This window comes from Plectropomus leopardus, chromosome 3 (genome assembly GCF_026936395.1).
Source record: "Plectropomus leopardus strain MGB_pleo_1.0 chromosome 3, ASM2693639v1, whole genome shotgun sequence".
NCBI classification, from domain to species: Eukaryota; Metazoa; Chordata; class Actinopteri; order Perciformes; family Serranidae; genus Plectropomus; species Plectropomus leopardus.
This window is the reverse complement of record NC_142178.1, coordinates 10,669,923-10,696,785: the sequence shown is the minus strand read 5'-3', so window position 1 is coordinate 10,696,785 and position 26,863 is coordinate 10,669,923. Positions and strand designations below refer to the sequence as shown.

The following is a 26,863-nucleotide window of genomic DNA, read 5'->3' as shown; positions in this document are numbered from 1 at the left end:
TGAGATCTCATATGTAGTTTCTGTGGTAATTAATGTGATGATAAAGACACCAGGTGGCTATTAGTCACTGACGTTGTCACCTTAGAGGAAGTGTGACAGGCTGTCAGGAAAATAACCTGCCTGCAATCCTCTTGAGGGATTTCTTTCATATTTTTCACACTCATTATCGTGATCAGTGTTTGGTGTTAAGAACCGGTCCTGTCGGTGAAACTAGAGGATGTTGTGGACAGGCTTTTTGTTTGTCTTATTCAAGTAAACAGAGTGTGTCCTGCAGGTACATTGTTCAGTGTAACTTCCACCACACCCACCTTCACGAGCTCCTTATATGGTCGTGCCTTCCTGAAGCTGGCGGGCCTGAGGAACATGACTGGTAGCTGCAATGCTGTCTGACCTGTTCCTGTCACCTGGGCTCCATTGTTCATCATTGTCATCAGTGACCTGAACTGAAAATAAATATGTATATCTCAAGTTCTTTAGTTTCACATTTAGTCATAAAATCCAGTGAACAATGATTATAAAAAAACATTGATTAAAAAAAGCTGGTAAAAGGCAAATACAGGGTTTTTTGTTTGCATCTTTCCTTAAGTAAGTACATTTCTATTTGGAAATGAAGCAATGATTGTGATAGATTATTTCCCACTTAAAAGAAAATTCAGATATTTAGTCTTCAGCTTGCTATTTGCAGTGTGACACTTTAGATTGTGGTCGAGTCTGCGTGGGTGTATTTGTGTTTTCCCTCGGTTTTAGCGAGGCTTAAGTGTTAATGTGCCAGTGTGGCAGATTTCGCAGAAGGATAAAGGGTTTAAAAAACAGACACAGACCTTGTGTGGCTCGAAACAGAAGCCTTTTAAACAGTAAAGCAGCATTATTACTATCTCAAAAGTCTCTGTGTACAATGCATGTATTTTAAAGTGGTATTAAAAAAAAGGCATAAACAAAACAACAAAAAAAACTCCTCAGAGGGAACCACTAAAGCCTTAATAGTCTCTGTGACAAAAACAGGGAGACTTTTCATTCCTTGTTCATTTCTGGTCATTTTTGTAACAGTTCTTTTCTCAGTGCTTAGAGGAAAATATTCTTGTTTATTTAATATGGTCATATTTGTTATTATTTCTGTTTTTGCATGTCAGATAAGGATTGCAATATAATGCATGCTGGTAGACTGCAGCTCATTGCAGTCAACAGCAATTTAAGATCAAATTGGATGCATTTGTCATATCAGTATATACCGTGTATACAAGAAAATGATCAAAGTAATATTGTTTTTCAATAATATCATTAGTATTGAGATGGCAAGGTAACAACAGCATGGCTTAAAACAGTGCTCACTCCAGGTTTTATTGGCCTGATTTGAAGTTTGTCTGTAAATCAAACTGACCTGATTTCTAATCACCAGAATAAGTGACACAGGATACGTTACATTTGTGAGTTTTAATGTAGTGGATACCTCTCAAATTTACATTTCAACAGCGCTGTGGTTAATGTGTGAATAAATGGGACTGGAGTGGCGTGACATGTTTGCCATAGCATGCCCCACATAGTAGGGGCTGACCTATAATGGTTTTTCAGGGCTGATACTGATACTGATTATTAGTAGTTAATGAGACTGATAAACAATATTTGGGACCAAAATACCAAAATACCTTTCTGTCAAGACTTAGAATTTTGAAATATAACAAACTCTAACACTAAACTTCGTTTAAATACCTTTGGCAAATGTTTAATTGAGACTGAAACGTTAAACATCATATACAGCAAGTACCTAGCAACTTTTTTTTCAATTATAAATTTACATTCATGTAAGTTCATCCCATGCTAACACTTTCTTTGCACATTTTAAATAACTCGTTTTATCAGCGATCATTAAATTAAAATGCTGATACAGATACGAGGCAAAATACCAAATATCTGCCCCAAATGTCGGCCAGGCTGATAATCTGTTGACCCCTACCGCACAGTGTGTCCATTACAATCAACAGAAGCTGTTATGCTGACCAAGGACTACACTGACCATGCACTGGCATTGTGTAGCTCTTCCCAAATGGCTGGTGGCCACTGGCAGTGCTGGGTCTGTGTAATGGCAGCAACAGAAAGTTTGTGGCTCTAGCAGGGAGTCAGCTGTCCGGTCTCCTGGAGATGGGGTTTGCACTGGCTGAAATTTTGTTTCTGTGGCCGCTGATAGGGTTTCCATCTCCAGAGCTGTTGCGTGCTATCCTACCAGTGAGGTGGTCTGTAGCGCTGGGGAGTGATGTGGAGGACACACTGTGATTTGAGGCTATTGCTTATGTTTGTGAGCACAAAAACGAGTGCAATCTGTTTAAAAATGGTAAAAACGAATACCTCAATGTAGCAGAGGCAATGCAGTGCAACAGAGAAACCTTGTGGGTGTTTTTTTAATTTCACATCAACATAAATCAATCAAATCAATGCATCCTGTAGTTGAAATGATCCAGTGAATTAATTCAGTACCAGTTAATATAGCCCACGCTTCCAAACCTCGCATAACTAACTGCATTATGACTTGGCAAAACTCGATAGGCACACAGTGAAGCTGGCAGCTACCACACGCTGCAAACAGAGTCTGTGTAGCAGGTATAAAAACCTGCTCCATGACCACATGACGCATTTGTTTGACCAAAAACAAAAAAACACTTGGTGGTATTTAGGAAAAGATCATGTTTGGGCTTACCCCTCTGACTGTGGTACTTAGACACCAGAGGTATACTTTTTGTCAAACCTCATAAGGGCTCACTGGTGATTTGTTTTACCAGCTTTTATTTTACTTGTAATTTGTGCTTACTGACCACATACCATTGCTTCCTGTTCCTCTTTTAAGTAGTTTTCTTTAAAAGAACCAATGTATTTGGGTCCAGGGGAATCCCAATCAAAAACATCCAATTCTACCTATGCAGTTTTAGTACATGAAATTATATATTGAGTTAATGTTTGCCATGGCTCCTATTTTAAAGTACCACACATTATCAGGGAGGTTTGCTTACTCATCCAGTTCAGGTTTTTCTGAAGGCAGCAAATACAGATACAGCAGACACAGAAATCTTCATATGCTTCATCAGTGACCCCAAATATTGCTCTTCACCACATTAATGTAATGTTCAAAGTCAGAGATACATATGCTTATTTCAGAATAAAATGTTCAATTGATCAATTAGAGCAAAACTTCACTTCCTGGTTTTGATATCCAGCACTCGACTGGAAAATCTACACAAAAAAGTGTTGCCTTTGCTCCCAAACATAGACAGAAAGTTAGCAAATGTTTACATAGCATAGCATTAACTAAATCACCTGTTTTAACTTCCTGTTGCGTATGCTGTTCATAGTTCTATGTAACTACCATTCATTTTACATTAGTTTTAATTTATGTTTATTTGTACACAATTAAAAACTGTATGAGTCCAGTTTAATTTAAAGAAAAAAAAGTGTCAGGAGAGGTCAAGTGGCCAGAAGCTTATACAAACGGACCCCCTCTCACCTTCAAAACGACAAACAAAAACAAAGATTAAACAACAAAAAACAAATAAATACAAACCCCACAGTTAACATTTTAGTGTCAAATACAAAAAAGATAAATGACGTACATAGAGCAAAATACAAAATGTAAAGGAAAAAAAGGAAATCTTTTCATATACACATACACCCATCCAGAAATAATTATACATCTTGAATTAAATGCAATTCATTTTAAATGAAAGACGATGAGCTCTTGACAACATGTACTGTATCATTTCATGTGTGGCCATGTTTTGTTATGTAAAATGGAAGGTGATGCTGATCGACCTGTCTAGTATTATGTGAATGAATCTGTGAATTAAATATAAAGAAAATGTAAAAGGATGACAACAGGGAAGACAGTTAAAACATGTATTTATATAAAAAAACACCCATATCTGTTCAATATTTGTGTCATATACCGAGAGAATATTCAGTTTCCTGAAAAGTGGAACAGAGGCCTCATTAGAGGATGAGGGAGTTGGCAATCTTAAAAACTGTTTTTGCAAGTTTATGAAGATTGGAGGGGTGTGTATTTGCCCAAACAATATTACCATGAATCAAATAGGGAAAATCCCAGAATGATATCAAGTTAATAAACAAGAAACATTTACAAAACAAATTGAAAAATCTAATTTTGAAGTACATAAATCCAAACTTTGTTTTGACAGGTCTGCATGTACATATAGAAGTTTGAATGACTGTGGGTTTATTTGAATGACTTTAAATTGGGGTCAAAATGTGCAAAGTTGGTTTCAGCATATAAATTCAAAAATCATGTTTACGTGCAGTGGTAATGTATCAGTGGTTTGCAGAAATGTACGATGCCAACATTTTCTCCCGGTGACCAGACTGTGATTCCTTCACTGAAGTGCATTGTGAGTCATGGGGGATTTTCAGTGGAGCAAAAGTTTATGAGGACATTAACCAGTCTGAGTGATCACATTTCAGTTTAAAGTTCTCAGCTTGTCCTCTGGTGCGAGATCTTTTCCTGTCTTTCCCAGAATGCCAAGTACAAATCAACAATGCTGCTTCTTTTCACTCAGGACCAGAGGGTCTGGCACCGGCCACCTCAAAGCTCAACTCCTCTCAAAGCGAGTGCAAACACCCTTACAGCGCCCATCCTCTTTAGAGACTAATGAATTCTCTCCCCTTCATCTCGATAAGTCACGTCAACTCGTTTATTTCACTAAATCAATATTTGTGCTGTGTGCAGAGAGACACACGGAGGAACAGAGAGAGAGAGAGATGGCTCTGGTGTCTGCTGCCAAGCCAGATTTGGCTGTCAGAGCTGTGCCAGGAGCTCTTGTCTGAGGCTGCTTATTTTTTGTTCTACCTTTGTTTTGGGCCGACTGGCATCTCCATAGTAACAGCCAGAGAGTGGCAGGTCTGGCTGCGCTCGGCGCCGCGTGAAATGGAGTGGGTACATGCAGTGCTCTTCAGATAGGGATAGGCCTGAGATCAGAGGAAAGTAACAGTGAAGCTATTTGCGTTTGGTCTTCATAACGAGTGCAATAAATGAATATCAATGAATAAAAAAAAAAGCTTTGTCAAAAGAAAGCACATGCTGACTTGGACACATTTTTTGGCGCCGTTAGGGTCAGAGATAATGCGCCAAGCGGAGCGTTTGGACAGGGGAAGTGACAGTGGAGACGGGGTTAGGACGGAGCAGATGAGTAGAGGATGAGAGGTGGAAGAAGGGGGGGGTTAAAATGCCTGTGGCTTCCTACGTTATCTCCCAGACTGCCTTGTTACCGTAAGCCAGCTTTGAATAGGCTGAATTAGCGGCAGCCGTCCGGAGCTGAAAGAATTGGGGTGAGTCAGCCGCTTTACTGCGCGGACAGCGTTTTTTTCATTCCTCCCCTTCCCTGGATCGCTGCGTGCCCCCCCTCTCTCAGTCAGTCTGTATGTCGCTCAGACAGGGTCCCTCATCGCTCTCTCTCTCTTTCTCCCCTCCTGTCTTTCTTCTATCCTCCATTGTAAGCTTTGAAGTAAAATACCGTGAGCCAAAGTCCTGTCTGACCTCTGTGTTTGGTGCATCAGTTTCAAAAGTTTTGGTTTGTTTTTTTTGCATCGAATGTAAGAATATATTGCTTTTCTCTGCTGTATCTAGCGCTGGGATTTGAATCAATACTGCTTTTGATGCCTGTAATTCTGTACTGGTACCCAGCAGTTCCTTTTTTGGGTACTTTACTTTTTTTTTTTAGTAACAAAAATGTAATTTTTGAACAAGCTGCAGGGATGATGTAGTAGACTGAAACACAATTTTACACCTCTGCTCTTTTCTAATCACACATACAGTAGAGCTTATCTTTTGTGCGTGTTTGTGTGTGTGTGTTTGCTGTTCATAAAATTATACAGATAGAAGAGAATAAAGGACTTTTTTGTCATCATATGCGCAAACGAACAATGAAATTGCAGAGCAACTTGGCAAATAGAACAGATGCTTAAACTATCGTGGCAGATTGGTGCTGAAGTGATAGTTGTGGCTCGCCGGGAAGCCAGCGCAGCCCGGAGTGACTGATGCATTGGCCGACAGAGCTCTGTGGTCGCTTTCTGGCTTCTTGGCTGAAGTTGAGCTCCCTTGAGCTCTTCGGCTGGCTTCCAAGCTTCTGGGCACTTTGTGGCACTTCTGCCTCTTGTCTAAACTTGGCCTTCTCTCTAATATGTGCTCTCAGGTATTAAAATTTGGCAATGTTTGATTTAGGTCCTTAAGATCCTGGGACTGAAACCTTTCGATGGTTGCAGAGGTCAGAGCTAAAAGGCGTAGACGGGCAGCCTTTGTTAATTATTCCCGTAATCTCTTAAAAAGCCTGCCTGAAGATCTTAGGGGGTCTAAATCTGTTGAAACCTTCAGACAAAATCTTAAGACACATCTTTTTACCATCACTTTCTCCTGAAATGTGTTTTTAACTGATAGTTGTTTCATCTTGTCTAAGCCCTCAGTTTCAAATGATTTTTATCGTATTTTCTGTATTTCTTTCACGTCCAATTTTTTCATATTTTTTTTCTATCACAGATGTTTTATGTGCTTTTATGTTCAGCACTTTGTGTTGCATGTTATGCATAAATGAAGTTGTTATTATTAGGGTCCGTACATAGTGCTTTTTTTAAAAAATGTGTCAATTGCCAGCTGTTTTTTAGCTGAGCTGAGCTGAGTTTTAAAGCTATAGTGATGCTATGGGTGTCATTGGAAACTAGAAGACCTCATGAATCCAGTGTCACTTTGTCAAGCTAGCCTCCCAGTAAGGGGGTAAATAATGCTCCAAATTTAGGGTAACTTTTGGCAATAGAAAAATGGCATGGTAATTTCACAGGGTCCCTTGACCTCTGACCTCCAGACATTGAATGAAAATGGATTCTATGGGTAACCATGATTCTCCCTTTGATAGACATGCTCACTTTATGCTACAAGGTGAGGTTTATTCTGTCTTTTTCTGTCATTTGATTCGTAATCAAGTCAATCTCTTAAGAATTGCTTGGACTTAAAATAATTCATAATAATTGAACACATGCAATTAAAAAATGCAATCAAGTGCGATTTAGGAAATGAATAGTTTAACAGCCCTATTATGAATGTAAATGGGTACTTGGTTGTAGAAACATCACTCTGGCTGTATTCTTCAAAGTACAGAGTTTGGTACCCAACCCTAGTTGTAATATCGTATATAGAATATATTTGTTTTTTCAAGTGTTTATATATATATTAAAACAGTCTGAGTAGTATTTGTACAAGAACTGTAGTAAATTTCCCTCCATCTAACTTTTAAGTTTCACTGGCTCTCGAGCTGTTGCTCAAACTACAGGATGTACTTTTTTATTTTCATATTGCCCGCCACTCATGCTATTACTGTGGACACAGAGCTTAGAAGTGAATCAAGAGACAAATCCGCCCCTCTCAGCCACAGTCCTTTTCTCTGTTTTCTCTGGTCATGTAGCACCAATGTCAAAAGTGCTTACGTCTTTCTGCTTCATGTTTCTAAAGTTTTATGTTAAGACCCCATTAATAATGGTAAAATACTTCTTTATAATTAAGATGATACCTTGCAGCTATAAGTATATTGTTACTTTTTGACGTGGTGTGATGTGGCGAAAATGATGAAAGCGCTCAGTGTCTTTTTACAGTGGTGATTATGGGACTTAGATAATCAGGCTCAGCTCTGTCAGAGTTGACTCAGGCATTAGTCTAAGCTGTACTTTGTCGGCCTTGGCTGTACTTGGGCATTGTCCTTTATTCTAATTTATTTTGCCTTTGTTGATCTGTCCTTCGTGTTTCTCCAGTCTCTCTTGTCCTCCATCTTGTCTTGTTGACCTCATTCAGCCTCCGCAAAGATGCCTCTCCACTCTGTTTATTTGAGGCGAGCAGATTAAAGTCTTTTAGCACAGCTTGATTTGCTATTAGAGGCTGTTTAATTAGAAAACAAGCTGAAATTAACAAATCTCCAGTCCTCAGACAGTGTTGACAAACTCTCAGGTGTAAGACACACAGGCACACACGCTCGCTCCTGTTAAAACCTGGCCTGTGCTGATATGAAAACCGTTGGAAATGCTCTGGTGGCAAGCGCTCTCCGAAAGACAAGAGTGGATCTGGGTGTCTCCTGAAGCAGCCAACAGCTATGTCAACATTGGCTCGCCTAATTCGCACGCTCAGTGGGAGACGTCATCTCTTCCTGCGGGAGACTGAAAACATCAAGCTGATACCAGCAGCTTAAAGTGTGGGCTACTTCAGCGCACAACACACACACACACACACACACACACACACATAAATACAAACAAGCTTAATAAGACAGTAAATGCGTACACAACTCATCAACACAAACTGCATCCGTGAAGGGTCAAATGAAGGTGACAAGTCAGGGAAATAAACATTTTGTACAGTCAATTTATTATTATTATTATGACTCAACATTGATATTGATGCTATGATGGACTTGTGCCAGGTCCATCTGCTGTATCTGTTTACAGTTTTCACGCAGTACACTTGGACTTCTAATTTTTACTTTATTTCCTAAGTGTGATTTTAGAAGTCTGTCTGTGTGCATCGTGGTATGGAAAGCTCCAGGTTGCAACCATTGCTATAGGAAAGTCTGTTTAAAGTAGTTGATAGAAGTCAGAGCTTTACGGCAATATGTTAATACATTAAATACAGTTGCTGAATGTTGAGCTGTGATGATTAGTTGATTAATCAGTTAGTCGATGGACAGAAAATGAATCAGCAACTCTTTTGATCATGGAATAATCGTTTTAATCATTTTTTAAGCCAAAAAAAAAAACTAGGGTGCCCTCTTGCTCACCTGGTGGAGTGGGTGCCCCATGTGCGAAAGGCTAAATTAGACAGAAAATAAGTTAAAGAAAAATCCTCTGCATACTCTGTAGCACTGCTAATGCCCTTACTACATCTGTCTCTGAAAACAGTTAAGGTGAAAAATAGGCAATGCAGTAACAGACTCTTGATCCAATTTTGGTCATCGCTGCCCTTAGTTTGACAGTAGTTCACAAGCTGTGATTGACAGTTAGAAACTCCTTGAGGGTTGATCCGTTTTCCTTCAGCTGTGGTTGATTCTGGCAAACACCTTTTAAAAAACTATCAGGATTAGGAAGAGCTTGATTTTTTTAACCTACTATCTTTCGCATGTACTACTTTCAGAATAAACTGACAGTGTCAGCAAATATGACACAAACTAATTTCCATAAATGTTACCAACTGTATATTTTAATGTGAGAATTTGATGCTTTTCTTTGTCATACGTGATAATTAAGAATCTGTTAGTCACATAAAACATTTTTGAAAATGTCACTTGGGCTCAGGGAAATTACATAGAGCATTTTTAACTTTCTGACACTTAATTGACAAAATGGTTCATCAAGAAAATAATTGTTGGTTGCAGCTGTAGTTGGCCCCTCAGTTGACTTGCAAGTTTTGTCACTGGTGAGCGGGTTGGTGTAATTTTCAAGCCCTGACGATTTCGTCTCTGCAACAGGACATAATGTGATCAGCTTGTTCATGCAGCAGGAAACTTGAGGTTTTGTCACGCTAACTTGTAAACTGAGTTGGTTTGGAAAAGACATAGAAGTGTTGCATCATGGGTGCTGTATCCAAGGTGTTTGAGTCTCCGAACTACCACAGTCACTGCCGCCTCTGGCTCAGCTCAGGACTCCATTTCCCAGCTTTTATCATGAAAATGTCTCCAGACCTTCAGCGTCTGAGCCAGGGGATATGGCTGCTTGAGATTACATGTCTGGTAGCTCTGGCTGAATTTGGTGCTTTGGGATCACAGCGCTTTGTCTCACTGTGGCGGTGAAAACACATTTGGGAGAAGAACCGTGGCGGCATCTCAAATTCATTCCAACCCATTCAAGTTTCTGTCATGCTCTGCTGTCACAGTTTTGCTTTATCGCCTCAGAGAATGTCGTCATTCTTGCTTTTGTGACCACGAGACGCAGACCATTTACTGTAATGATAGTCTTTTTCTGAGGAATCTGTGCTATTATGAGCGTGCCTGAATGCACAGTTGGAGCTACGTGTGTGTGTATGTGTGTGTGTGTGTGTGAGAGAGAGAGAGTGAGAGATAGAGAGAAAGTGAAACAGGAAAGGGAGCAAGAGTGTAGGTACATGTGAGTTAATATATGATGGTGTGTGCATGTGTGTGTGAATGCGACGTGTGTGAGTGTGTTGGGATGACTCACAGCAGTCGCTGGCAGCTAAGGTGAAAGTGTTAAGCCCCTGGAGCCAGCCAGTTGATTAGAAATGTGGTTTGAGACGATAACTGAATCAGCGTCTTCCCTCAGTCGGACACCATTTATTTTTCAGAGATTATTTTTAGTCTCAATAAAAGAAGCGTTTTTCTCCCCAACTGCAGCTTAGGTCGCTCAGCACAGCGACACAGTAGCATTATTAAAAAGTTACATTTCCTTATTGTCATTGTACAGAAGTGCCTTCAGGTCACTTCAGCTCCGGTGTAGAACTGCTTCTTTGCAGATGACATTGAAATGTGAAATCTGTCAGTGTTGGGTGTTAAAATATTAATTCACTGACACCAAGAGAGAAAATGACACCTTGTAGCGGCTGCTGCGTAAAAGTAGGGCCTACAGGAGCGAGAAAAGTAAACAAGTGAAAGCATACAGAATGTTACAGTGATACTCCAGGCAAAGTCAGCTGCTGCATATGTGGAAGGTGTTTGTAAAAAGTTTGTAGTTTTCATTGTAACAGAGAACGGAGGCTGTCAGTTTGCAGTGGTTATAATGAGATCCAGAATCATTACAATTAGTATGTCCTACACCAAACAGTCAAATTTACATCAAAAAAGAGGATAATTACACAACTTTTGTCACAATCCTCAGGCTTAGTCCAATTAAGCTGGGGAGCAGGTGTATCTAGGTTTTGCATGCACAGTCTCATGTTGTAATATACTAATATAGTACCAATATTTGCTCTGTGTCATGACTGTTGGTGCTTTCACTAAATATTTAATTGACAAATAATCATCAGAAATATTGATTTGATGACTAAGTTGGTAATGACCAGGCTGCAACTTTAATCTGTTGATAATTTTCTCAGTTGATCTATTGTTTGGTTAAGATGTCAGAAATCAAAGATGATGTCCTCAAATGTCTTGTTTTTTTCCAGACTGAAAGATAATCGGTTTTCTGACATGTAGGAGTATAGAGAAACCAGAAAATATTCATGTTTAAGAAACTGAAATAAGAGATTTTCTTTCTCTTTTTCTTAAAAAACTACTCAAACTAATTAAACAATTTTCAAATTAGTCAGCTGTTAATTGAATAGTTGACAACTACTTGATTAATTTTTGCAGCCCTAGTTAGAACAAGGTAGAACAATCTCCTAAATTCAGAAAATGACACCACTTTACTGTGATGTGGAATTCTAAAAACTATTGAGTCATTAAAAATAGGAGAAAACGGTGCTCAAAAATAAATGTCAGTTTACCCCGACAGCTTTGTAAAAAAATGTAAAAACAACAACTAAGTGCTGAATATTTACAATATGCACAATTGTGGTAGGGTGAGGCGATGGTAGTGGTACGCTGGAAATGGCATCTGAACACAGCACAAAGAAAATGATGTCGCTCCAGGTTTCAAAGGGTTATGGAAACAGTCTCTTCCTCTTTTATTGGTCAGAACCAATCTAGCCTGACATTGTCATTGGCTAGCCTGATGTTTATTGGCGTTTTGAGCCATATTTTGAATTATATAGCGCTACGGTTTTAAATTTTTGTTGTCATTTTTATTCAAATTTCCACCACGAAAACTGGTCACTATCAGAATCCTTTGGAACTGTTGTCAGTTCAAGCCGTTCCCGGCCGTTCTGCTGCATAAAGGTCGAACATTTCAGAGGCACCTTTCAAGCCTTTCAGTGGTTGCTCTCTCACATTGCAAAGAGATAGTTTTGTTTTTCTCATTGCGATTAATAATTATGATCACAGTGATTTATTTTGGAGCAGAAACAAACCGGTGTTGTCAGCGCCACGTTTGTAATCTGCAGCTGTTCGGTCATTAGTCAGTCTCTCTACCTCCAGGGCAACCTGCCTCTCCTGCTTTGTTGTTCTCGTATTTTGCAGCTAAAACAACTCACCCATACACACACACCAAACACCCACTCTCCCCCATTGTTATAGTGATTTCAGATTCCTTTTCCTTGCTTTGTAACTACAGCCCCCCCCACACACACACACACACACAAACACACACACACCAACACACACACACACACACACACACACCTTCAAATATATAACCACACACAGGAAGCCAAACTCCTACTCACTCCCCAGCACGCTGCAGAGGAGTGCCTCAGAAACGTCTCACATGAATGCGTGCCATGGGGAATCAGCAGGGCCTTTGATAACAACGTATGTTTTCATGTAGGGATTTGGAGTGTGAAGATCTCTGGAGGGAAGCGGTGCCTTTGCCAGAGGCACAGGGCCAGAGAGATTTACAGTGGCTGCACTGGAGAAATGTTTCACTGATCATACAGAATTGAATCCCAGACCTGTGAGAGGTTTCTGAGGAGCAGAAGAAAAGATCTCAGGTCATAGTGAAGTCCCTTTTATTATGCATTCTCTTGCTGGTGGAGTGCATTGTACTGGGTGCCAGTAAGGGGCACTGGGGCTCTTAGAGTTACAGTATGTCTTTACAGGGCATTTTAATCTTGTCACACTGTGCTTTAGGGGAGCTTTGATGGGATAAAAGTAGCACACTTATATGCCACGGATTGTGCATCTTTGCTTGAAGAGTGTACTGCTTACATTTGAAATCAGGTGTTTGGGTGGCTTTACCCAATCTTGCATGTGGTGAAGTCCTGCAGTGGTGCAGCAGGTAAAGGCACACAGGAGGGATGAGAAGACAGTCAGCATGTGACCGCTGCAGGTGGGGAGATGGGTATGATGCAGCTACGCAGGAACCCAAGACAACCAATCTGCTCTTTGTTTTTAGCTTAGCAGTGTGCATATAGTGCTGACTACACACACACACACACACACACACACACACACACACACACACACACACACACACACACACACATACACACCAACACCAGGTGAGTTCTCTTGGATCCAGCAGTTGATGTAAGGTTGATTAATTGCGAGTTTTAAGGACTTAAAGAACCTAAAAGGATGGTTCAGCATTTTATTTTGAAGTGAGGTTATATGAGGTAGTTATTGCAAACAGTCAGTGGTCGATAAAGAACCTGAAACCCACACTTGTCTTAAAGTACCTGTTTTTTACAATATACTTAAGTATGAAAAGTAATTTGGTCATATTAAATGTGATTAAGTATTGAAACTAACAGTATACTTATTTAGTTACATCTCATGTAAGAGTTTTATGGGATGGATTCCGTCTTTCTGTCTCCCTTGACATCACCAGTCAGTGCATAGATGAGCTGACTGAAGCGCCAGCATGACTTGTCTCTAATTGGACAATGCAATGGTTCTGCATCCCTAAAGTCTATGTTTGTGCACTTGTGCATGTGTTCCCACGTGTGTGTGTGTGTGTGTGTGTGTGTGTGTGTGTGTGTGTGTGTGCGCGTGTGCGCGCAGGCCCTGGCGAGCAATTGGCATGAGAGTGTGCAGAAAGCGCAACGTTCATACTGATACACAATACCCACGAGTCCTCGCCGCTCCTGTGATGCGATGATGCCGAGCTGTGCTGATGGTGGTGATATGCACCCGTTCGACCTCTCGTCGAGTAAACAGAAAAGTGAGAACAAAAAACAGTTGGAGGACGCAGTGTTCTTTTCAATGCAACCTTGGGTCTTTTTATACCCCTGAAACAATCAGAAAACATGCTCAGAATGCTGGAAATATCTTCTCTGCCGATGCTGGAGAGTTAATTTTTATAGTACTGGTGTAACAATAGAAACGGGTTACAAATAATTCTCATTGTTACTGTATGTGTCCAAATCCCACAACACAATGCTACAAGACCTCCGGGCTTTTGGCTTGTACTCTATATTAGATCAGTGCTATAATCGACCAACACCTGGCTGTTTTGGGGAAAAAATAAAACTGGCTCTGAATAAAAAAAGCATGAGCAAACTGGAACTATCCCTGGTTGCAGACAAAAACAGAAAAGGCGCCTTTTTTATTTTTATCCCTTGAATATTTCCTTTAGTCTTTACCTCAGTTGCCTGCTGTAGTCGTCACTTTTTATAACCTCCTCCCTGCACCTTATTGCTCTGCTACTTTTTTTTCTGAAAGTCGCTCATCTACAGTTTGAGACTACAGTCATTAAGAAAATAAGGCAAATACAGCCATTTCATCCACAGCATGCTGAGCGCCAAAACTGTGGTCGATAAGTAAATCTTAAAAAATCAATTACACTGCCAGGGGCATGTAGATGCCAGCGGTAATTTTGTCCCAAAGCAACAGGAGGGAGTTGAATGTGGCCTAGATCTGTTAGCATTCAGAGTTTTTTTTTTGTTTTTGGATTACACCCAGTGTGACAATTGAACAGCTTAGTGTTTCTGAATATTAGTATTCACTTGTTATTGCTGCGGCTGGCCCCCGCATCTATTTTTGGCAGAAGATAGCAGAGCTGGAACAACGTTGTGGTGGTAGTCATTATTCCCGGGGTGCTAAATAAAGAGACACAGCACACTCGATGCTCTGTCTCTCGTTTATTTTTTAACTGTGTGTATGGCCGCTGCATGTTTCTTTTACATATACAGTATGTGTCTTTGTTAGATAAAAACAAGTGTGGTTTCTGTCTCTTTATCACTGTCTCTTACTCTCACTCTCGCTCATTGGAGTCTTCTGTTTTTCTGGCTAAGAGGTTGATGACCTGCCCCGAGCGTGCAGTGGAAAGCTCCAGTTTGGATTTATTATGCATAGAGAGTTAAATATCAAAGCCAGTCTTTGTCTGCTCATATTCCTCTTTTCACCATCACAAACAACTTTGTTTCTTTCTTGGCACTTTGTGTCCCCAGCTCTATTAAATGTGAATGAGGAGGACTGCACAATGTTTACCACAGTATGGCTGAACTTAAAGGTTAGTCGGAGTTTACTAGTGATGCATCAGTTTATCAGCCAAACATTGGCATCAGCTGATATTCACCTTGCCATCCGCCATGGGCCTACCTGAAAATACGATGACATTTACCGATGGCAGTAGCTCACGTTTTTCAGTTTTGTTGCATCAATTTTGCACAGGCTTTAAGGCAAGAATTGGGACTAATGGCGTTCTGTCATCACGGGAACAAGAGAAACACATATTCATTCATTCATTTTCCGTAACCGCTTGTCCTCATAAGGGTCGCGGGGGGGCTGGAGCCTATCCCAGCTGTCATCGAGTGGAAGGCTGGGTACGCCCTGGACAGGTCGCCAGACTGTCGCAGGACCGACAACCTGAGCTGCATATCTTTTGCATGTCTTTGGACTGTGGGAGGAAGCCGGAGACCCCGGAGAGAACCCACGCAGACATGGGGAGAACATGCAAACTCCACACAGAAGGGCCCCTGCCCAGGGAGCGAACCCAACTGGGTTTCGAACCACGGACCCACTTGGTGTGAGGCAACAGTGCTAACCACAACGCCACGTGCCACCCAGCCACATATTTATTTTATATTTTTGGACCTTGACCATTCATTAGGAGCGCTTTTTGAATATATATGCTGTTCGGTTATTTATTGCATCATGCTCTGTGCTGGGTATAAAAAAAGTTTGGTTTCACTCGCTTATGCAACAGTTCCTCCTCTCATCCATCAATCTGATCAGCTCTGACTGGATAAATAAATCTGAAATCTCTAGAATTTACCCTTACTTACTGTGAATGATCAAATAAACCATGTATACAATCATACGGGTATTTATAATTCTAAATGTATATTCAGTGTGCAGAAGTAGGAATTAACACCCCATGTGCTCCCATAGACATGCTATCAGTGAGCTACGCTCTTCTATATTGAACACATCAGACTTTTACAGTGGCATCTCGTGTATGTGCAGGGTTTAATAGTTATCTTGAGTGGAAAGTGAGAGGAATTTCAGATCCCACATTGCAAGTGATGATACAATGGAGACTGGTAAATTCAAAATACTTGAGTTAATGTATCTATTGTACACATACATGGTGATAGTGCTTTAAAGGCAAACGCTTCAGACAAACATGAATGGCTTTGGTAATTTTCTTAAATTTTTAGGCCACGCTGTGAATGATGAAAAAAGTTCCCTGGTACCACATGTTGATTGGGGGGAATAAGGCCAGGGTTACCATGGTGATGCTTGTAACCTAATCTGTCTCTGGAGAGTCTGAGAGTTGTTCTCCATTGTCCCCTGTAGAAGAGACGGAGAAAAGAGGGCGGAATCGAGAGAAAGAGAGTCAGTCACAGCTCGGCTTGTGATATAAGAACGAGAGGTGATATATGCATGTGAAATACAGATTAGTGTTTCACAAAACCATGTAGAGAATATGAAAAGACACATGTACCGTTGGATTTTAGTGAAAATACGGTTCAGTGGAGTTGTAAAATCACTTTTGATTGTGATAGATTTTATGAATTCAATCAAAAATCACATGCAGTCCATCCAAGATTCAGAAGCTCTGCATCTCATGAATTCAGAATAACTTTTGAGTAATTCTCCTTTTCACTCTGGCGCCAAAACTCTGAGTGAAACTGATGCACACCAGCTCCAAATGGAAATTGCAGTTAACTTCAAAAAGCCCCTGCTGCACCGCATGGTCCCCAGGTGCCGATGAATCCCTTTTCCAATCTCTGTAGCTCACAAAGGCCCTCTAAACTGTCCATTATAAGTGCTCTGAGTCAGAGGCACCTCCTTCTATTTTGTTTACACATCACTCTGTTTTTTTGTACCTTAATTCTACTTTTATCTTTCATATAGTACAAGATGAATGTGTGATATCATTTCCTCTTATCACTTGAACAGATGGCTGAGGTGTGAGCATGTGGAAACACTGCCCCCAAACAAACAGCAGTTTTTATTTTCTGCTCTCCGTTGTGTTGACCCTTGTGTCCTCGGCACACACAGTAGCACTAATTGGAGATCATGTCTTGTGGTTTCACTTGGTAATGAAAGATGGAGATATTACTGTGGCATTTTGCAGCGATTTAAAGGATAATGAGCTTTTATGTTGTTTTTATCCACTTAGCTTTAGAGACGAGCATTAAAGTAAAGACAAGGCCAAGTTTGGCAGTGGGCTGAGGTGGAGTTTGAAAATAAACTGTCCCACGTGCTTTTTTTTTTTTTTCTCTTTTGCTTTGTGCTTTTCGCTTCATTATATATTCTGGTAAAGAGCCATCCTTGGAGAAGTTTTCAAAGATGCCAAAAAAGCAGCTCATTGTTCAAAGTGAATGCAGCAGTGATTGGATTTAGTTTGAACAATAGCAAAGCTTCATCAAAGTTGGATTGTCATTATTTCCGAAGACACGATGCGAGACCACAGCAGAAAGTCTCATTTCCCCCGAGAAGGAGCAGAGACCAGACCTGGGTGTCTCAGTGTCTGACTCTGTATGCTGCTTAGTGTTTGAGCTCCACACAAGAATTTGAGCCTGAATATTATGTTGCCTAATTAGTATGTGTGTACCTTTTTAAAGGCCCCATTTTCATTTTCAGGTTCATACTTGTATCTGGGGTTTCTGCTCGAACATATTTACAGGTGTTAACCTTGAAAAACACATTATTTTTCTCATACTGTCTGCCTGAATACATCTATATTCACAATCTGTCAGAAACATGTCGTTTTAGCACCTGTCTTTTTAAGACCACCTCCCGAAAAAGTCCAGTCTGCACCTGTGCACCATTTCTGGGTATGCCACATCTTTGCAGTTGAGGGTATGACTATAACGGCACTGTAGCAATTTCTTTACTTCACTGGTATTTAGGGATTCACAGTAATATCAATACTAATAATCATTGGTATCAACAAATACTGCCTTTAAATGAAATATCTGAATTGGCCAACTTGCTGATTTCTGTCGATATCACAAACCAATATTTTTATTTATTCATTTTAAATGGACAAAATGAACACGTAAACAACATAAAACCCTAAGTTGAAGTATTTTTCTTATATTGCACAATGACTAAGTATTACATACACTGAAAACCATTGTATCTGATGTCTGAGAATATGCGTAATATGATGTTAATTCCACTACAGAAGAGACTTGATGATCACTAAAATAAGGTGGGGAAAAAAGTGAATTTATCTATATTGGTATTGGTTATCGGCCAAATAAGTAACTATATATCTGTATATCGGATATCAGCAAAAAATCCAATATCATTCATCCCTACTGGAATTTCTTTGCTTTAAAATTTCCATCTTTTCCGTGTAATGTTATCCATGAAGTCTTAGTTTATCAATTTAATTCGCTTGATTGAATTTTTTTGCCTACAGAGATTTCCAGGTGAGATTACTTAAGAAAGATAAAAGTGTTATACTGCATCTTTCATGTACAATTTAAACTTCGTAAATTTACCTTGTTACTTGTATGATCAAAAATAAATTGAATTAGCCTATAATGGTAGCAATGGTTTTGTTGCACCACCAAGTAGTGCTTCTAAAGTCCCAGTTTTCTTTTCCTTGTTGACACAGTTTAGTGCGTCCATGTTAGTAGTTTATTGTGTGCTTTTTTTTGCCTAATAGCACCATGGTATCGTGCATGCTCCTTGGCTCAATGGCATGTCTAACTGCAACACTTGATTGAACTCAGACATTGTTAACGATATTTGCTTCACCTGTGCTTTTCCCTCTCTGTGCTGCTTTGAGCTGACCGCACACAGGTGTTTTCACTCATGTCACCTAATTAAATCTGTTGTCAAGACTATGTGGGTGTGCACAGACTGTGCTTTAGTTACCTCTACCTCTCTCCCCTGTAGTTTTGTTGCAGCACAGTTCCACCCAATTTCCACCCGACTAGAGTTGTAATTAGCAGTGTAATTGAAAACACCTGTGTGGGTGTGCAGGGCCTTTAAACAAGGCTGCAGTGCACAAATTACAGCCACTTCAGTGTGAAAGAAGTAGACATTAGTAGAAAAGGTTTTTTTGTTTTTTTTACTGTAACTTTAAAGAGACAGTTCACCCCAAAATCATATATATATATATTTTTTTTTTTCCTCATACCTATAGTGTTATTTCATCACCTTGGAATATTTTGTTGAAATTAAGTTCTTCATATGTTCTTATTCTGTGAGAGCTTGTTAATAATGCAAGGTGCTTTTTTAAGTTATATGCATTTTCAGACTTTTTATGTAGAAGACAAAACGGTTCTAGCTCCATAATCAAACTCTGGCTTGGTTCTATAAGGCTCTAGTTGTGAGACGATCAACATCAGCAAACAAGAAAACAAAGCCCTACCCTCCAGTCTCCACAGGTGGCCCCGGTTAGTAAGCACCCCCTTAAGCATTGTTAACTAACTAACTAACTAGCATACATACTCACAGATGAGAGGCTTGTTCTTGTGACAGCATGAGATGTAAATTTTAATGGTATCCTTCTTAGCTGAGCTCTAATGTTAGCTAGCTCGGTGATGCAGAATGGGCTAGCAGTAGATGTGCACAGTTGGTGGGTGTAGTTTGTTAATAAATAAAACAGTTCTTACATGAAACTGTTCATCATAACGTCTGTGGATTATCTCGAGTAACCGAGTCATGATATCTGGAAAGAGACATTGCTGTTGAGATTTTCAGATGTATTTTCTGGTGCTTTGAGCACCAGAAGTCGACTGCCATCTAGTTCCATTATATTTAAGAGTAACATCTCTATTTTGATGTGTCCAACACTCTGCAACTCACACCTGAAACAATCTAGATTGGTAAAAAGCACTACAGGCAAGAGGAAAAATATTGATTTCGGGGTGAACTGTCCCTGCAATCTTAACCCTAGAAAATCGTTCACTATCAGTATTCTGTCTGGTGATAGTGTTGAACACACAGCGAATTCCTCTGCAGAGAGGATGCCTGGAAACTTGAATGAATGCTGTTCTTAACTGTTGTTGCTGTGCACATTTTCAAACCTCACTGGTAGGCTATATTGTTACTCCACTCTCCCTCCAGTAAAAAAGAATATCTTAAATTGCGCTGTGGCGTTACATAATAAGTACAGGATGTCTGTCTGGCTATCAGACAACAGACCAGCAGTCCTACTTTTTCTTCACTAACAACATGATGCACGAATCCACAGCAGAACTACATGCAGCATCTGACCCCAAATGAACTGCTCACGTTTGTGTCTGCCTGTGTGTTAAATCAGTCATTACCTCCTAGTTTTCACTGACAGCTTCAATATCAACCACATAAACTAAAGATTCAGCAATCTGTTGGTCTGTTTCCTTGAGTCAGAGTTGTCCATCTTTTATTCATCTTCTTCATTCTTTTTATTCTTGTGTTTATCTTTGAAGTCTCTCCGGCCCCCTGCTGAGGCCGACACAGCATGCGGGGCATCACAGTCATTTAGTGTATTCAGCAGACACCAGCGTGGCACTGAGGACGGTTGACATCTCAAATATTTCTATGACTCCAATCTGTGTTAACTGTTTACCATTTAAACTTTCCCTCTCTCCCAGACAGATGAAATCGCTGCTCACGCTAACATTTTATGACTCACATTTTTTCCTCATTTAATTCAATTCAGTTTATTTTATTGCAGAAGTTAATTTTAGTGAGCAAAAATGCTGATTCCTTCCTTCTTCAAGACTCATACCTCATTAATCCGGATTTAATTTTTGCTTGGAATTTTGTCTTCAAATAGCAGGCAAAAGGCAATGTCCAAGAGGTTACATTTTATCCTTCATTCTGGTCATATCTGCAATCAAATCTTGTTAAAGCTATTTTGCATGAGTGCTTGTTGGCTCCTGTTAAAGAGAGTTTTGCATTATCTCTTCCTGTGCAACAAAATGATCTTTTGCCAGTCATATATCTGATGCCTTGTATTAATTTGGGCGGTAAATCCAGATAAGCTTCTCGCACACAGCCTCAATTTGTAATTTAGAATGACGGCAACTCATATGGAAAACAAAGTCTTTCTTGCTGCAGCTCTGCATGCAGGAAACCAGTGTTCAAAGTGTTTTATTCAATATATTGAAGCTGATAATGTGCATTTGTAATTTTGCCCATATTAATGTCTGCCTGCAAAGGATTTTATGAAAAGTTGAATAAACATATTGCATGTCCACGACATTGATTATTTGTCTCCTTTCTGTCCCTCTTTCACTGTCTCTTTGTCTGCAGGGATCCAATTCATTGGAGGATCCTTCCAGTCCCAGTTCAGCCAGCAAACAGCAGCCTCGAGATCGACACAGTTTCGTCCAGGAACACTTCCAGGCTCAGTACAGGTGAGGAGAAAAGACGTGAGCAGCTTGCTCAGATATTTCAAAATCTTCGCTTTACTTTAAACTGGCAGATTTCCCCCCTTTTGTTGGCCTTTCATTTCAAGATGATGTTGAATCCAGTGGTTTTAGTGTCTGTTGCTTTTAGGAATTTAAGATGGCCAGAGCGTAGGGCTGGTATCGTAAAAATATTATGATACCTGTACCCTTTAAGTGAAACTGATTCCAATAGAGTGCTTCATTTGATACCTGAAATGTGAATGTAGGGGCGTGTAGCATAGCTCAGTTCAGTACAAGTACCATTCATAAGACATAATGGAGAGGTGAAATGGGACACCCTGATAAGTGGTCTGAAGCTTGAGAACTGGGGCCCAGACACTGAGCAGATAGTATTCACTATCTGCGTGTGTTAACTAACATCTAGATTTAGGAAAAAGAAAGTCCATGAATTACATTAACATTTAAAACTCCTAGGACGAACCAGTTACCTTAAACTCTATACTGCCCCAACCACTGGTTAAAAAGATTTACTTTGGGATGTTGGCATACTGAACTACACAGCACTAGACTTCACCACACCACAGACTGTATGAGTTGTTGCTGCTGCTGCAGGAGTGTGAGCTCCATGTCAGGGACACGGCTAAATCTTAGCATTATATGGCTAACGTAACCTAACTGTTATACATGAATTTAACAAGAGAGTGGAAAAGTTTCCATGTCAGTGTTCACTTTTTGGGATTGTTATATGGCTCAGTGTGGCATGTTAGCCACTTCTGCTTTGTTAGCTTGTGCTAAATGAGCAGAAGTTGGAGATGGTAGCAACAGAGAGTTTGTTGATCTGGCAGGCAGTCAGGACAGTCTGGGATCAGACCCCAGAGCCAAAAAGGGATTAAATGCAGTGTTTCATTTTGTGTAAAAGATGTTTTGATACTACTTGGTGCTGGGTTATTTCAGTCAGTACCTTAGAGGTATCAACTAATGACCAAAAACTCTAGTCTGGTTGAGTAGATTCTGTGGCTGTACAAACTTTTCATCCAATCTTTAATTGCAGAAATGACCAAGAAGTAGTGTGCAGGAAAGTTTAAAGTTTAGTTATCTGAAACCAGAAGATACTTTCTGATCTGTGTACAGCAGGCTATGAAGGCTAGATCTCACAGAAAACTTAACTGGAAACCTTCCAAAAGATCAAGACTGACGTGCTGACTCAAATATGAACCCAATTCATAACACTTTGTGCAGTATTGAGTGTTCATTAAGTACTTTGGGAGAACAAGTTTCCAAGTTTGAGTAACTTGCAACTAAAACAAATTGTCTTTGTTTTCAGTAATGCTATCAGTGACTGTCTCTCTACAGTTTGATCATTTTTGTCACGATAGTGTCTGTCCCAGGGTAACTCTTTGCTTTTTTCTGTTATTGAGTAGATGGGCTTTTTTTTTCCTCTTGCATTGTTGTATTATGTGTTGCACCTTTTGTATTGTTTCATTTGTTCTTGTGAGTGTTTGTTTCTGGACCTCAAGGGGTTTATCCTGATATAATAAACTGACAAAAAAAAATTCTGTCAAGAGCACATAACTCAAAGCTCTTAGTAAGAAGTAGGACAAGAACACATTTTGGAAAGTATCTTAAGTCCCTCATCAATTATGCAGTAGGTAGGCTGGATTCCACCAGGCACTATATCTTATGTCCTGAGGTTGTGTTTGAATAAATAGAGTGCAGCACATACCATTAAAGAGAATAGGTATTCAGCACAGGTGAGAATATTTTTCTCCCCTGTGGATAAGAATCAGTAGCTTGTGAAAGTAGGTCAGAAAGGATTCGGGGGATTCATCTTTAGTACTGCCTTCTGGCTCTCTTTGCTTAATTCACAGAGGAAAGTCAGAAACTGAGGTTCTTTGGATTAATAGACTCTCTAATGGAATTGACTCTAGACCTTTCAGTGACCTTGTCGGTGCACTTGACTGCGTACATTTACTTCAGCTGTTGTTTCTCTTTGTATAGTAGTTAATTTCTGTCATTTGGAGGTCATGTTGTGTCTCTTTGTGGTTGTTTTATGTCTTTTTGTATTAGTTTTGTTTGTTTTTAAGGTCAATTTGTGTCTCTTCCAGTTCTTTTGTTGTAGTTTTGTGTCTCATGAAGGTCATTTTGTGTCTCCTTGGGATTGCTTTGTCTTTTTGTAGTAGTTTTGTGTCTTTTTGAGGTCATTTTTATCTCTTCCAGTTTTTTGGTTATCATTTTGTGTGTTTTTGAGGTCAATATTGGGCTTTTTCCGGGTGGATTTGTAGTCTTTTTTCTTTTTGCAGTTCCAGTACTTCTTTATGTGTCTTTTTGTGGTAATTTTAGGTCTCTTTCTGGTCAATACATATTACTTTGAGTGACATTTTGCAGGTGAAGGTCAGGTGGCCCCCTAACATTTTGGGCCCCTGAGCCTGTGGTTGGTACACATGTTCTATTCTCCATCCATGGCAATACTGCTAACATTAGACTGTGATTGTCGCCCACCAAATTTTTTTGTTTGCTTGTTCACCAGAGCAACAAGTTTGGTGGTCTCTCCCCTTCTGCTATGTAGCCAAGATGGCGAGCGTTTACCAGTGAGAGATGTGAGGAATGTTCAGCATTCCAGACTCATCTTTTTGACCATTTTAAGCACACCATCCAGGTGCTCATAGCGAACTGCATTTTGCTGTGCTTGTCAGTGTAGGTGCATTTACATACTCATAACAGCAAACAAGAACAAACACTGAGACACAGCGATAGTTTGATTTTGCGAGTGGACTGTCAGATGATTTTGAAATACCTTACTTGGGAATATCAAAGAAGAAAAATGTTCTCTGCCTTTGCAAACTTTTGCAATGACCTTAAGCTCAGTGTACACTCTGTTTTGGCTTAGACTCTCCCATGTGCTAATGGCTCCATGATGGCTTAAAGAACCACTGTGCAGCACAGGTCACTAATGGCTGATCTATATGGAAAGGCTTTCACGTTGACTATTACTAAGGCGCCAGCAATAGTCAATCCATAATGTATCTGATTAGGTATTAATCCTTATCTGAGGGAAGTGCAAGAGAGACGTAGCAGAAAAAAATCTGTGACTAATTTGATAATCAATTGTAAATTCCAGTCATTTTCCAAGCAATAAAGGCCAAATATTCCCTAGTGTGATGATTTGATGCTTTTTTTAAGTCATGCAGGTTAATAATAAACTTAAATAAATAAGCTATTTGAAATAGTCACCTTGAGCTTTGGGAAACTTTTTTTTTCTGTTTTCTGAAATTTTATAAACACAATGATTAACTTCTCACTCGAGAAACTCATCTGCAGATTTATCAACAATGAAAATAAGGATAAAGTTGGCACCACTGTTTGCTTATCTGTCTCTGTTATAACAATACATTGACATTAGGACCGCAACATTGCTAGCTTTCTGGCGCTAATTAGGTTGCTTAAGGTGCAGATTAGCAGAAAACACTCAACTGAATGTCTTCAGATCAAAAAACAGTTCTCCTGGGTTCATTTTGAGTTTTTTATATGTACAGTTTTCATTCAAAGTTAATCTTGGATGTTTTAAACAGGTAGGACCAAGGTTTTGCATTGTGTGCAGTTTTCAGGTAGACTGGAAATGGAATCCCATCAGCAAGGAATCAAAAGTACAAGATGAACTGATCACTTGTTGGCAAGTTTCACCTTTTTGTCACAGTTGACAGGCTGGTCTATTGGTTGCCTCGCTTTGTAGGAGATTAATGGATATTTGCCGAGTCAGTTTGGGTGCCAATTTGCAATTAGCACTTAATTCAAGTTCAGTGAGCAAAGGCGGATTTGTGTGTGGGTTGATGGGACATCCAAAACATGCATGACCTTGGAACAGACATGAATAATGCCCATGAACAAAGTGCATATTGTGCTTCTCTAAGCTATTAACCTCATATATTACTGCACTTTGGAAACGGGACATGAATTTAGTCTCTGGGTTAAAAGTGATCGTGTTGCTCACAGTCTAAATATCCTGGAGAGTCTCCCTGTCATCTTTGGTCCATCACACACAGTCATCCCACAGCAGATTAGCGTGTGAACCAGTCAATAAAAAGGTCAACCTCGGACACTTGTACAGTATTGACCACTACTCTGCGAGGTTAACCAGCCATTCATTCGTGGGATTATCCCATTCCCTCAATGGCACATGATGGATTGAACGCTTAGAGTCAGCCTCTGTCCCTGCGGAGCCTTGTCTCCCATGATGCTCTCTGCTTGACTAATTGAAAGAGGCTCGGGCTGTGAGTCAGTTGTAAAAGAGACAAGCGACTCTGAGGGATGAAGACGTTGAAGATCTTCTGTCTCTTTTTCTGTCTCTGTTATTCTGTCTTTCTCTCACACACACAGACACACATTTACACACACCGTAGTTTTATATGACATTATCACATTAGCTGATTATAGTAGCAACTCTCTGTGATATTTTGTATTTACTTCTGACACTGGAGGGGTTCCATAATTGAGGGACCACAGGTCACCCGCAAGCTCTTTTCCCATCACAGTTGTAGTTTAATGAAATGCATTAGGAGGAGAAGCTTGCATCACATCTACTGGTTTATGCATTTCCTCCTAAGCAAAACCAAAAAGTGGCCAAACAAACAGCCAAATTTGTGTTTTTTTGACACATTGTCAGACATTGTGATATGATTTTTAAGGACACTTGTTAATTTTCAACCAGCTTGTATCAGAACAATGTGTATAATGTAGTATGGGTAAATGAACAATGGTAAACATATCACCATCTTACCAGCAGCCAGATCTCCCTGCTTTTCTTCCAGTTCAATTTTTCACGTTTCTCACTGGCTCTCGGGCTGTTGCTCGAACTAAAAATTGTACATCCACATTATTCTATACTGTTTGTCCCTATATGAAGAGTATAGAAGTGGACTGAGAGAGAGTGCCTCCCCTCTGTCTCTTACAAACTTGAATCAAACCCTAATCAAATGGTAAAACTGGGCATCGCTGGTCAAGTATGAACCAAGATTCTGTAACTGCATTGCCTATTTCTTGCGTGAAATGTTTTCAGAAACATGTTTTAGTGCCCTACAAGTCTATATTATGAGAATTTGTGATTTATGCAACATACTATTTGCTGTATTTTAAAAGGGGAGGCTAAAAAAACTGACATTAGACTGTCAAACTAGACAGAGCTGGTAAAATATAAGCCAATATTCTGTTACTTGTTTTGCCTATTTCTTGCCTCACATGTTTTCAGAAACATATTTCAGTGCACTGTTGACCACTTGTAATGCAACTGTAATGCAAGATTGTTTTTTTTCAGACGGCTGCCATGTTTTTTTTCCTTGCATGATGTCATCCACCAGTGGGGGCGTTTATCAGTATTGCCAACTTGGCAACTTTGTCGCTATATTTAGCAACTTTTCAGACCCTCTTCGCTACTTTACTTCAAGAACGTAACCAGCAACAAATGTAGCGACTTATTCAGATCAACAGTGAAAAAAAATGAAATATGTTGTGATTGATTACAATGCATACTGCTCAGAGAAATGGCAGTCC

General features: G+C 39.8%; 1 protein-coding gene across 1 annotated transcript in view; it reads left to right on the top strand.

The window, feature by feature from the left end:
- Positions 1-26,863, top strand: part of usp43a (ubiquitin specific peptidase 43a) — a 159,718-nt gene that overhangs the window by 30,834 nt on the left and 102,021 nt on the right. Inside the window, exon 3 of the mRNA XM_042485616.2 lies at positions 21,222-21,325. Within this exon, the coding sequence (XP_042341550.1) occupies positions 21,222-21,325 (104 nt within the window). The remainder of the gene's footprint in view (positions 1-21,221; positions 21,326-26,863) is intronic.